Source organism: Schistocerca serialis, chromosome 7, assembly GCF_023864345.2.
Source record: "Schistocerca serialis cubense isolate TAMUIC-IGC-003099 chromosome 7, iqSchSeri2.2, whole genome shotgun sequence".
Lineage (NCBI taxonomy): Eukaryota > Metazoa > Arthropoda > Insecta > Orthoptera > Acrididae > Schistocerca > Schistocerca serialis.
Window position 1 is genome coordinate 167801411 of NC_064644.1, and position 14613 is coordinate 167816023.

General features: G+C 39.4%; 1 protein-coding gene across 3 annotated transcripts in view; it reads right to left on the reverse strand.

Annotated features, from left to right (window-relative positions):
- Positions 1 to 14613, reverse strand: part of LOC126412356 (tyrosine-protein phosphatase non-receptor type 9) — a 796012-nt gene that overhangs the window by 50229 nt on the left and 731170 nt on the right. For all 3 annotated transcript variants that reach the window (XM_050081912.1, XM_050081910.1, XM_050081911.1), the window contains one exon: positions 9977 to 10168. In XM_050081912.1, the coding sequence (XP_049937869.1) occupies positions 9977 to 10168 (192 nt within the window). The remainder of the gene's footprint in view (positions 1 to 9976; positions 10169 to 14613) is intronic.

Here is a 14613-nt window from a genome sequence, read left to right on the forward strand (position 1 = left end):
CCTATCTGTATGAGACCAGTAAAGTCTCTGAAATTAAGTCATTTTATTTGTAGGGCTGTATTAACTTGTGGCACAAATAATACTCATATCAAAATTTTCAGAGCTGTCACATGTACCACGGACCTCAGTCTGCACAAGAAATTTTCATGGCAGTTTCTGCTCACAGAAGTTTGAGAACTGATCCTGGGCATGGATTTTCTCCTTCAATTTCATCTCTCCATAGACCTATAACAAGGTATCCTCAAGCAAACCAGCAGTGTCTCTGGCAGTTTGCCACTACATCCACAAGCAGTTCTGTAGGAGACTATTCCAAGAGCACTTCCCTCAATTTCTATGCATGACACCTGCCTTCAACTGCTCGATAATCATCAGCCCTTAGAATTGGAAATACAAAAGGTGATGACAAGTTCTGAGGAAGTGAAAAAGGAGAAGCTCAAGCCACTCTACAAAATTTTTAATTGCACACAGAAATAGTTGCACTAGGAAATGAAATGGAGGCAGCACATTCTTACTTGGGGCCTTTAAAGCAGGAATGGCATCACCATCTCCTTATATCCAGTGTGAACGAGAAGGAACCCATTGTGATGTCAGTGGATGGCACACATGAACAGTGTCTAGACATATTACACTGCATGACTTACAACATATCTAGACCTGTAGAGTACAGTGAACAGTTTGACCCACTGCGAGGCCACCAATTTGAGTCTTCACTATCCTCTTAATTTATAACCTTTGCTACATCCAGCATTACAACACCACACTCAACATCCACAGAGCAATAGTTTGGTGAATCGCTGGCACTGAAAACTCAAAGCAACACTTATGTGTCATGGGGGCCAGTGGACAGAGTTCCTACCCTGGGTTCCTTTAAGCGTGCATTCCATATTCAAACAAGACTTCTGTACCTTGTTCGCAGGGATTTTATGTGGAGAGCCACTCAATCTACTGGCAGATTTTTATCTCCCTGGTACAACCGCTCACAACTGCAGAGCTACCAGCTCTAGTCCCGAGAGTGAAACAACACATTTCACAACTTACAGTACTGCCCCATGGCTCACCAAAAAATTTCTTGTGAAAGGCTTTAACAGACTGCAAGAATGTCACATTATGGGATGATATGGTCAGACCAGCACTGCAGCTATCACAGCGGCCTACATTGGGTAATAAAATTGGAAGACAACACTTTTTATATTTTACTATGTGGGAAGCCGATCATCATTTGAGCGTATTGCCTCAAACCCACCTGGAATTTATGAGATACAACCAGCAAAGCTGCTGTAGAGAATGCTCAGACCGATGACAATGCTCACATCACTCCACAGCATGATAGAACATCAAACATCGAGAATATTGACAATGTATTGAAGCCCCAGGAGATACTAGAAGACACCAAATCGACTATATATTAGTAAAATCGCGTTTTAAAAACCAAATCAAGGATTGCAGAAGCTACCCGTCTGCGGATATTAATAGTGATCACAACCTTGTAATGATGAAATGCTTACTCAAACTCAAGCGATTAGAGAGAAAAACGAACAAAGTATGGAACAGAGATAACCTAAAGTCTGAAGAACTAGTGATCCCTTATGCACGGAAAACTGATGAGATGGCATCAAACATTATTCCCGGGAGTACTAACGAGGAGTGGAAACAAATCAAAGAAGGCATACATAAAGCAGCAGAAGAATTTATTGGGAAAGCCAAACCTGTAAACAGGAAAGAGTGGATAACACCTGAAATAATTTGTCTAATGGAAGAAAGAAGACTATACAAAAATGCCTCTGACGAGCAAAGCGAAAACAAATATAGAAAGCTTAGAAACCAAATAAACAGAGAATCTAGGAAAGCAAAAGAAAATTACCTCAACAGCATTTGTAAAGAGGTGGAGGAAAACATGGTTAAAGGAAAAACTGACTTGGCCTACAGAACAATAAAACAAAACTTTGCTAAACGGAAAGTAAAATCTTCAGGAACTATAAAGAACAAAGAGGGCAAGGTACTATTTGGATATGACACGCTGAAGAGATGGCAAGAATACATTGAAGAGCTATATCAAGGAGACCCTCTAACAGATAATATGATAGAATTAAGCGAAGAAGTAGAGAAAGAAGAACTAGGGGACACAATTCTGAAAGATGAATTTGAAAAAGCACTAAAAGAACTACCAGATAAGAAAGCGGCAGGTGTTGATGATATACCTTCTGAACTAATTAAGAAATCAGGAGACAAAATGAAAGCTACATTACTGCAACTCATACAGAAAATATACAAAACAGGTGAAGTTCCTGAAGACTATCAGAAATGCATCATATTCCCCATACCTAAGAAAGCATCTACTATGGACTGTGAAAACCATCGAACACTCAGTCTTCTTTCACACGCATCAAAAATTCTAATAAGAATAATTTTGAAAAGAGTTGAAAACCAATTGAATAGCACTCTAAGTGAAGACCAATTCGGTTTTAGAAGCGGTGTAGGGACGAGGGAAGCAATCTTATCTTTAAGACTAATAATTGAGAAACAAATTTCCAAAAACAAACAAGTATTTATAGCCTTCGTAGACCTCGAAAAGGCATTTGACAATGTTGTATGGCCAGAAATGTTTAGAATTCTGAAGAAGGCTGGTCTGAAATATAATGATAGAAGGATAATCTTTAAAATATACCAAAATGAAACAGCCTTAGTTAAGAAGGAAAACAAAGAAGAAACAGCAAGAATAAGGAAAGGAGTGAGACAGGGATGCCCACTATCTCCAGTAATTTTCAACGCATATATCCAAGAAGCAATAGACAAAATAAGAGAGAATATTGAAGTAGGAATAAAACTTAACGGAATGAAAATAGATATGTTGCGATATGCAGATGATATCGCCATAATTACAGAAAGGAAAGAAGATTTAGAAGCCGCACTCAATGAAATGGAAAACACCTTAAAAGAACAGTATGGAATGAAAATAAATAAGAAAAAGACTAAAGTGATGGTGAGTGGCGCCCTGAACTACAATGAACCCATACGAATAACAATAAAGGGAGAGAAACTAGGGCAGGTTACAGAATTTAACTACTTAGGTAGCAAAATAACAGCAGATGGAAGGAGCAAAAGTGACATTAAAAACAGAATACAACTTGCCAAAATAGCATTCAATGGAAAAAGAAACTTACTGACGAGTAGAAATGTTAGTTTAGACGTAAGAAAGAGAGTCATGAAAACCTATGTGTGGAGTACAGCCCTTTACGGATGTGAAACTTGGACTAGTGGAAAAGAAGAAAAGAGAAGATTAGAGACATTCGAAATGTGGTGCTACCGGAGAATGGAAAAAATCAGCTGGCGAGACAAGGCTACAAACGAAGATGTCCTCAGAAGAGTGAAAGAAAACAGATCTCTTTGGCGAAATATACAGAAAAGAAGAATAACCTTCATAGGTCACATTTTACGGCATAACAACTTCATTAAGAGAATATTAGAAGGAATCATTGAAGGAAGAACTCGCCGAGGACGACCTAGATTAAGCTACATTCAACAAGTAATAAATGACACCGGGTGCCAGACCTATGCAGATATGAAGAAGAAAGTTGACAAAAGAACGGAATGGCGTGCTGCTGCCAACCAACCTGTGGGTTGATAACCGAAGAAGAAGAAGATTGAAGGTGAGCTTTGATGTGCAACAATTTCAGCCAAATGACCTAAACGTAAAACAAGTAGAGGACTTCATAGTTCATTGTCAACAGCTGTATCGTGGGCAAGCATTTCTTTGTATCTCCGTGTTTAGTAATAAAGTATTATGTTAATTGCAGTTAATGCCATTCTGCTTTTTCCTGCAGTCATTTCCAGCTGGGCTTTCCACAAGCTGTCCACAAAACAAAAGTTCATTTGAACACTATATTGATGAACTGGGCATGGCCCTATTAGAGGTTGTTTGTCCCTGTCTTCTTCCAAAATTTGAAAATTTGAACTGACTCCAAACCGCACTGCGACGTGGCATCTTTTCACATCAGCAAGTCACTGCCAGGGGTACAAAAAGCAATAAGTAACAGAAAATAATCCTGTACATGACTGTAAGTACAGTGTCAGATCTCTAAATTGGTGGTAGAACACTTATGCACTGAGCCATCAAACAACATGAATACAATACCGCAAATAACACACATGACTAAAAATTAGATCACTGTGAGACATAATGCTAATACTGTGAAACATCACCTATAGCCTTGATAATAAACAAAGTTCAGTAAGAAATGATGTCCACAAGTTTCTTCAGGTATGCTATATTCATCTGAAGCCTCTTATCAATGATTAGATCCCATAAAGTTACCAAATTTTGGGGATATTAATTACTGTGTTTCACAAATAGCCTGCAAAATTTTCTACTGGACTAAGACTGGATTACTTAAAACTCTAGTTCAGGTGCAACAGAAGAGTGCCTGAATGTTCATCAAACCAGGAACATATGTGTACAGCCCTGTTAACATGACTGTCATCATCTTGGAAGATGGGAATGTCCCACAGCACACTAATCATGAAAGTACAGATGAAAAGGGAAAACTTGGTCACCACGAATGTTGAAATAAACCTTGCATCATTTGAACAATAGGCAGAATTAAGATTCATCAGACTAAACTAAATGCTTCCTCTCAGCTAGAGCCTATTTTTTGAGTTGTTTGACAAACTGAGGTCTTCCAGGTTTATGTGCTGCTGCAAACAAAGGACTTTTGTAATGTACCCAACTCTAAATGTTCATTGCCTGCAGTTCTCTTCACAATCTTTTCTCATAATCTGGTTGAGTTAGACCTGCATTCACTAGCAGCAACATTTCCTGTCAGTCGCCAACGTGGTGTGGCATTCATCAACAAACTCTGCCAATTAGTATCTTTTTTATGGCCCCTGTTTTTAAGGCAGCTTAATGGCTGCAAGTGATACATTATTCCTTGTAGACCTGTTGGACAGTCCATGTTGATACAACACAAAATTCTGCAACTTCATTCATAGAGTAATCATCAACACATCCAAACACAATAACTCCTTTCTGACATTCAATCACACCTCCATGTCAACCCATTTTACTCTGCTGATTCAGTTCAACAAACTGACGCATGCCTCATTCTCTCTCTCTCTCTCTCTCTCTCTCTCTCTCTCTCTCTCTCTCTCTCTCTCTCCCATGACTTATTGCATGACTTATACAATTGGAGGGTCAAATGATTACCGGATATGATTTTTATACTATCTACAACACTCCAAAGAGACCAGTATGCTCTGTTAAGGGATGAGGGGATGAGTTCTGATATTTTGTCCAATGAGCCCGCTTTGATACTTAAATTTTAAACAGATGGGGATCTCTTCACTTCTGTTTCTATGGCTGGAGAAACATTCGACACATATTTCATGTGCCTCACTAACATGTTTATCTATGTTAACACCCACCGAGTTACAGGCAAGGGTATTGAAACATTAATTTCATCTGCTAAAGTGTTGCATTCTACCATGTTGACAACAACTGATAACCTGACACTCAGCTACAGTAAGTATGCCATGTCACATTTAATTCTTGCCTTCCATCATGTGCCTCACTCTCAGAATATGGAATTTTTTGAGTGGTGTTGAAGAGAAAGTGAGACTAGTTTTTTCCCCGTAGTTTCTTCTCAAATTACATATTTGTGACCTGCACATCTGAAAGAATGATTTTTGTGTTTTGTAACTGGAAGGAGCAGCACCTCATGATGCCTGGTTAGCCTCGATACTCTGTATGGTTTGCTATGTTTTCAGGTACCATGATAGAGGTGGAAGCAGAGCTAAAGTGCAATAAAACTGTTTTTGTTTTATGTACACAGCATCAGAAATATATACAGAGTGCTCCGAAATTCCTCTTACAAATTTCTAGGACTTGTGGAGGGGACTGAGCAAATAATATTTTGAATTGCAACCCACATCCAACATACTCTACAACCATTTGAAAACATGTTGCTAATGTGACGACATGTATAAGTAATTTATTAGATGTGACCCAACACATCATTTGTTTTATAGTTCCACTCATTAATAACCAAGGAAATAAAATGGACAATTCATCAGTTTTCATAAGCATTGTTGTTTACAATTAAACTTAATACTTTAACTGCTCTGAACGGGTTAACGCGCGCAACTTTGTATCTGTCCCTGAGTGCTATGAATGTGTTTACGCATGCAACCAGTCCTTCTACCTGGCACTCTGAATATGTCTACGCTTAGACACGTTCAATGGCACCTTGTAATATCAAACCAGGTTCTGGGCCCGTTTGATGACAACAAATGCAATTTGGCAACATTCATTCCCATTGGAGCCTATGTCAGTGGCTGTAAAAGTTGCTATGAGCAAATAAACCATTTATTACTACTACTAATACTACTACTACTACTACTACTACTGTCTGCAGCTTGTGGTCTCGCGGTAGCATTTTCGCTTCCCCCGCACGGGGTCCGAGGTTCGATTTCCAGCGGGTTCAGGGATTTTTCCTGCCTCGAGATGACTGGGTGTTGTTGTGTCACCATCATCATCATCATCATCATCATCATCATCCATCCCCATTATGGTCAGTGTGTCATCTTCATCATCATCATTCATCCCCATTATGGTCGGAGAAAGGCAATGGCAAACTACCTCCGCTAGGACTTTGCCTAGTACAGCAGTGTGGGTCTCCCACATCGTCCCCTATGCTCCTCGGAGTATGGGACCTCATCATCATCATCATCATCATCATCACTACTATCACTACTACTACTACTACTACTACTACTACTACTACTGCTATTATACTTATAGGTACACCCACTGTGATGCTGTATGCAGATTTAAGACTTGTCTGAAAATATTATGTACTGCTACGGTGTCCAGTGTTGTCACTGGCCACACCCACATGAGGGACACCAAGGCAATGGTCACCATTCTGACTCAATGTGATGTACCAGATGTTATCACACTGTCTGTGTGGAGACCCGCTTGCTACAAACAAATTAGTTTCCTTACTCAAGATACGGTGACATGTTGTTGTTGTTGTTGTGGTCTTCAGTCCTGAGACTGGTTTGATGCATCTCTTCATGCTACTCTATCCTGTGCGAGCTTCTTCATCTCCCAGTACCTACTGCAGCCTACAACCTTCTGAATCTGCTTAGTGTATTCATCTCTTGATCTCCCTCTACAATTTTTACCCTCCACACTGCCCTCCAATGCTAAATTTGTGATCCCTTGATACCTCAGAACATGTCCTACCAATGGGTCCCATCTTCTTGTCAAGATGTGCCACAAATTCCTCTTCTCCCCAATTCTATTCAATACCTTCTCATTGGTTATGTGGTCTACCCACCTATCCTTCAGCATTCTTCTGTAACACCACATTTCAAAAGCTTCTATTCTCTTCTAGTCCAAACTATTTATCGTCCATGTTTCACTTCCATACATGGCTACACTCCATACAAATACTTTCAGAAACGACTTCCTGACATTTAAATCTATACTCGATGTTAACAAATTTTTCTTCTTCAGAAACGCTTTCCTTACCATTGCCAGTCTACATTTTATATCCTCTCTACTTCAACCATCATCAGTTACTTTGCTCCCCAAATAGCAAAACTCCTTTACTACTTTAAGTGTCTCATTCCCTAATCTAATTCCCTCAGCATCACCCGACTTAATTCGACTACATTCCATTATCTTCGTTTTGCTTTTGTTGATGTTCATCTTATACCCTCCTTTCAAGACACTGTCCATTCCTGTCAACTACTCTTCCAAGTCCTTTGCTGTCTCTGACAGAATTACAATGTCATCAGCGAACCTCAAAGTTTTTATTTCTTCTCCATGGATTTTAACACCTTCTCCAAACTTTTCTTTTGTTTCCTTTATTGCTCGCCCAATAAACAGATTGAATAACATCGGGGATAGGCTACAGCCTTGTCTCACTCCCTTCCTAACCACTGCTTCCCTTTCATACCCCTCGACTCTTATAACTGCCAGCTGATTTCTGTACTCCTTCAGAATTTGAAAGAGAGTATTCCAATCAACATTGTCAAAAGCTTTCTCTAAGTATACAAATGTCAAAATTGTAGGTTTGCCTTTCCTTAATCTTTCTTCTAAGGTAAGTCGTAGGGTCAGTATTGCCTCACGTGTTCCAACTTTTCTACATAATCCAAACTGATCTTCCCCGAGGTCAGCTTCTATCAGTTTTTCCATTCGTCTGTAAAGAATTCGTGTTAGTATTTTGCAGCTGTGACTTATTAAACTGACAGTTCGGTAATTTTCACACTTGTCAACACCTGCTTTCTTTGGGATTGGAATTATTATATTCTTCTTGAAGTCTGAGGGTATTTCGCCTGTCTCATACATCTTGCTCACCAGATGGTAGAGTTTTGTCAGGATTGGCTCTCCCAAGGCTGTCAGTAGTTCTAATGGAATGTTGTCTATTCCAGGGCCTTGTTTCAACTCAGGTCTTTCAGTGCTCTGTCAAACTCTTCACGCAATATCATATCTCCCATTTCATCTTCATCTACATCCTCTTCCATTTCCATAATATTGTCCTCAAGTACATCGCCCTTGTATAGACCCTCCATATACTCCTTCCACCTTTCTGCTTTCCCTTCTTTGCTTAGAACTGGGATTCCATCAAAGCTCTTGATATTCATGCAAGCGGTTCTCCTTTCTCCAAAGGTCTCTTTAATTTTCCTGTAAGCAGTGTCTATCTTACCACTAGTGAGATAAGCCTCTACATCCTTACATTTGTCCTCTAGCCATTCCTGCTTAGCCATTTTGCACTTCCTGTCGATCTCATTTTTGAGACGTTTGTATTCCTTTTTGCCTGCTTCATTTACTACATTTTTATATTTTCTCCTTTCATCAGTTAAATTTTATATTCCTTCTGTAACCCAAGGGTTTCTACTAGCCCTTGACTTTTTACCTACTTGATCCTCTGCCGCCTTCACTACTTCATCCCTCAGAGCTATCCATTCTTCTTCTACTGTATTTCTTTCCCCCATTCCTGTCAATTGTTCCCTTATGCTCTCCCTGAAACTCTGTACAACCTCTGGTTTAGTCAGTTTATCCAGGTTCCATCTCCTTAAATTCCCACCTTTTTGCAGTTTCTTCAGTTTTAATCTACAGTTCATAACCAATAGATTGTGGTCAGGGGACAGTGACATTACTGTACAATATTGCACAGCTGAGAGAATAATATGTCTATTCTCTGGGGTGCTAATCATGTGAGGCTGTCGAGACCTTGCATACTGTTGAGTAGGGCTCTCCTGAACCCATTGGTCCACATTTGCATGGCAGTCATGGAATCAAAACTACTCACACCTACATTAGGAGAAATGACCAGGTGTTTATGTTTCCCATGTGCTATTCGAGAGTGGAATGATCAACATACAGTCCAAAAGTGATTCTATGAACCCTCTACCATGCACTTAGGTGTAAACTGCAGAGAGCAGTCATATAGATGTAGACATAGATAAATTGCAGGTCTGATATGTCACCATCCTGCCACTGTTGAATTCCAACACATGCCCGTAGACATTTATCCTCCATACATGAAACATAACATAGTGTACTCACAAACAAGAAACATTCAACTTACTTTCTACATGAGAAACCTGCTTATTTACAGTATGTTAATTATGTTACTCCAACCTACTTTTTATGATTACACTGAAATGCTAATCATTTGCATACCCAAATACATAGCACTCTTCATGTCAGTTCAACATTTGTTGCAAGCCATGTAGAGGTGTTGCAATTTTAATGGCCAAAAGTTATTTCAGTGAGAATACATATTTCTAAGTATTGCATATCAATCAGTTTCATGCAACTGGTTACCTTTCATCATTTTAAGTTTCTTGTTTTAATCCTGAAGTTTCAATCTTTATACTAAACAAAGAGCTGTATCTCAAGAGTATTTATGTTCATCTGCATATGTACATTACACACTGAACAAAGGACAGAAGGAATTACTTATCTTACCGAATCATGTGCTCCTGTAGAGCCATTAGGCAGGGCAGCCATGATGCTTGGTTCTGTTGCAACATCGCAAAGGTCACTGCCATGTCGGTTTGTCATGGATTTGACACAATGTAGAAGCCATGCACCATGATCAATGTCCAGCGTGCCTCCGAGACCAGAAGGCAAAGAATCCCGAGGTATATGGATTGTTAGCTGAAATACAGAACATTTCTTCATAGCTATGATCAACATGTATAAATATACACTACTATTTTAATTAAAATACCCTCTGAAAGACTTCTGGATTTCAGTAGCAATAAGAAAAACTAATGTTCACAATTTTGGAACTGTAACAAACATAAATAGAAAACAACAGTTTGGATCAACACGACATGTGAAACCGTGACAGAGAAGAAGAGTATCATGTTTAAATTTTTTCCATTGTTGTTGAAATTGCAACTGGTCATGGACAATGAGGATACCACCATATTTTGGGTGGTGGAAGTATGGTTGGGGTTGGGGTAGTGGTGGTGGTGGTGGTGGTGGTGGTCAAAGGATGTAGACAATAAATGATAAAGCTCTGCGTATGTTATAAATTATGCAGCAAAACATGATGTAGTTGAGGAAATTTAACAACTTGCTGTCTCTGTAGCAGATAGATATTTATCTGAACTGGTTCTCTGTAGAATTTTAGTAAGGGAACTGAACACTACATGTCTCATCCAAACAAGCTACGAAAATCTTTAAAAAGTTTATGTCATCTCCACGACGTCTGAAACATTTCACCTAAAAATATAAAGACGCAACACTACTTATATGAAAACTCCTACTAAAACACGTGGCACTCTTCGGTTCAGTTAAAGATCTGGTACTTATTATAAGGCCATACACCAAATTGTACATGAATACAATCTGCCCAAAAATTGATTGACAAGCACAATGGTAAACAAACTATCAGTTTCATTTCCATCTGCTGTGCACTCCAACTCTGCCACTACCCAGCATTTCATATCTAATGAAGAGCATAGTGAACATCATCACTCACATCTGAATCCATACTGCTACTCCACAATACACAGCACATGCTCACTCAACACAGTCCACAAAAATTATTAGTTCAGCAAAGCTTGGAGTCTTGAAATAACCATGACCAAACTGTAGCATGATCTACTTTGCTGTAATGGATGACGTATAACAGTGTGTGCAGAAACACATCAAACCATGAAATTCCATCTCTCCACTGGCAATATTCAGATTTTAATTGTTGGGTGTATTTTAAAGAGAGAGTGGAGAAAAAATGACAACATGACAGACCCATAAAATTATACTGTTTTAATGGGCACACTGTTCACTCAACATCAAACCTTCGAGCCTTTGTAGTAGACATTGTGAAAAATGATTCTATCTTTCAAACTTCCTGACAAATTAAAACTGTCTGCTGAACCAGTACTCGAACTCCAGGAACTTTGCCTTTCACGGACAAGCACACAACAGACTGAGTTGCTCAAGAACTACTCACAACCAGTCGTCATAACTTTACTTCTGCCAGTATCTGATCTCCTACCTTACAAACTTCACAAACACTCTGATTCTATTCTCATGTAAGTACAGTGTTGTTATAATGAAACTTTCATTACTTGATGGCCCCCATGAATAAGGAGTGATCTTAGGACACTGCAACTTTGTGAAAACATTTGTAACAATATGTGGAAGGGAAATAGTGAGTAAAATATTGAAAGAAACACATTTTAATTTGCACGTGAGAGGGTAACATTTGTTAATTGTGTACCATGTTGATGTTCCAGGTTACAAACATTGCTCTATGTGATGGCCATCTGCACCCATGACAGCACGGAAGTTTGTACAGGTACCACTTCACAACTGTTCAAGGCATTTTCGAACAGTGGGCCATGGAATATTCAGCTGTTGTACCAACAGCTCATGCCCTGCTTGAAGAATGCACATTGCATCCAGCATTCTTATTCATGGCAACAGTAAACTTTTCAACACTTTGTGGCACAATTGGCCATTGGCTCTCCCAGGAGCAATTTTCAGATTATCAGTTAATTAGTTAACTCAAACTTCTGAATCGTGTCCTTCAACCCTGCTGCAAAAAGAGGACCTCTTCGTATTCCTTTAATGTGTTGATACTCAGGAGGAGTAACAGCACTACTGCTGTTGTTTTGATAAATAGCTTAATGAGTAAGGCACCGCGCACCTTACCCAGACCCATGTTGACTGTCTGCAACTATAATACATGCCAATGCTCATGTTTCAACCCTATGTTGCTGTACCAATGCTGACGCCTGTCGGCATGTCACAACACTAATGCTACTAACAACACAAATCCTGCTGTGCACAGTCTGAACATCAGTCCTATAAAGTTAAGTATCCAGAACATGAAAAGTTTTCCATCTACAGTGGCTCAGGTAGTGAAAGTTTAATTACACTGAAGAGCAAAAAAAATTGGTAAACCTGCCTAATATCATATAGAGCCCCCACGAGCACACAGAATTGCCACAACACGACATGGCATGGACTCAACTAATGTCTGAGGTAGTGTTGGAGGGATCTGACACCATGAATTATGCAGAGCTGTCAATAAATCCATAAGAATACAAGGGGATGGAGATGTCTTCTGAACAGCACATTGTAAGGCATCCAAGATATGCTCAATAACGTTCATGTTTGGGAAGTTTGGTGGCCAGGGGAATTGTTTAAACTCAGGTGAGTGTTGCTGGAGCCACTCTGACGCAGTCCTGGACATGCTGGGTGTCTTATTGTCCTGCTGGAATTGCCCAAGTCCATCGGGATGCACAATGGACATGAATAGATGCAGGTGATCAGACAGGATGCTTACATATGTGTCACCTGTCAGAGTCATATCTAGATGTATAAAGCATTCCATATCACTCCAACTGCACATGCGCCATGCTATTACAGAGCTTCCACCAGTATGAACAGTCCCCTGCTGACATGCAGGGTCCACAGATTCATGAGGTTGTCTCCATACCCGTACATGTCCATCCACTTGATACAATTTCAAATGAGACTCGTCTGACCAGGCAACAAGTTTACAGTCATCAACAGTCCAATGTTGGTGTTGACAGGCCCAGGCGAGGCATAAAGCTTTGTGTCGTGCAGTCATCAAGGGTACACGAGTGGGCCTTCAGCTTCGAAAGCCCATATTGATGATATTTCATTGAACAGTTCACACGCTAACAATTGTTGATGGCCCAGCATTGAAATCTGCAGCAATTTGTGGAAGTGTTGCACTTATCTCAGGTTGAATGGTTCTCTTCAGTTGTCATTGGTCCCGGGATCTTTTTCCGGCCATAGCGATGTCAGAGATTTGATGTTTTACCATATTCCTGATATACAAGGTACACTCGTGAAATAGCCATACGGGTAAATCCCCAATTCATCGCGGCCTCGGAGATCCTGTGTCCCATCGCTTGTGCGCTGACTCTAGCACCACATTCAAACTCACTTAAATCTTAATAACCTGCCATTGCAGCGGCTGTAACTGATCTAACAATTGCACCAGACACTTGTTATCTTATATACGCATTGCCATTCGCAGTGTCATATTCTGTCTGTTTACATATTTCTTAATTTGAATAAGCATGCCTATACCAGCTTCTTTGGTGCTTCAGTGTACAATTACCCTGCATATCAGTTTCACCTATGTGAAGTACCTATTTTTCTTCTTTTGCACAAATCCAAAATGACATTACTGTATTACTTGTGGATGGTACAGAAGAGAAACATTGTGAAAAGCCAGTGACTGTGAAAAATGCTACATGCTCTGTGATGGTTGAATCATGCAAAGTTGCTGCTGAATAGCTAGTAGTACTTAAGACAGCTGCTCAGTTTGATTCTAATGTTAAATAATTGTACTGATAGATCATTTCCCTCATGATGAACAGCATTTATGTTTCATAAACACAATGACTTTGCTGCACTGTGCAATCGTCAACAAAACAACACAGCACAAAAGTACTGTTTAAGTGTAATAATGGGCCATCTGTTCTGCTTGCTGTGGCCTATCAGTAAGGCAGTTGATTTTGCTCAAAGATTTCAGTGATTTGCTTGTATGTTCCCACTGGTTTCCACCTGTATGTCACCATAGTTTTAAAATTAAAAATACTGTTTTTTTATCATAAATAAATGTAAATTAATTGCAATGACAGTGGATGAAATTAAGGCGGACTACACTCTCCTTCCACTGAAGAGAAATTAAAATCAGTAGTAGTTGTACAGTCTTCTATCCCAAAATTATCACTTGTAACTGACAGAGATCTGTTTTAAGCCCAGGTGAAGAATAACAGGTAGTGAAATCAGCAGTTTAAGAAAAGCCCTATATCTAAGTTCTTTCAGTGCATATTAGATTTTTAAAAGGAACTGAAAAAACACACACACCTGAAATGTGCTTACTGCAATCATGAGGATATTTTATTTATTAGTAAGGCTAAGCCAACAGAACAACACCATTACATTATCTAAAACAATTAGGAGACAGGAATAGTTACAGCAGACAGAGACATCTTTATGACAGCTATATACTTTTACTACAAATGGTATATCACATAATCCTGCTCAGAAAGCTTATTTTGCACTCACAACCAGGAGTGTCATGACAACCAGGTTCAAACAGT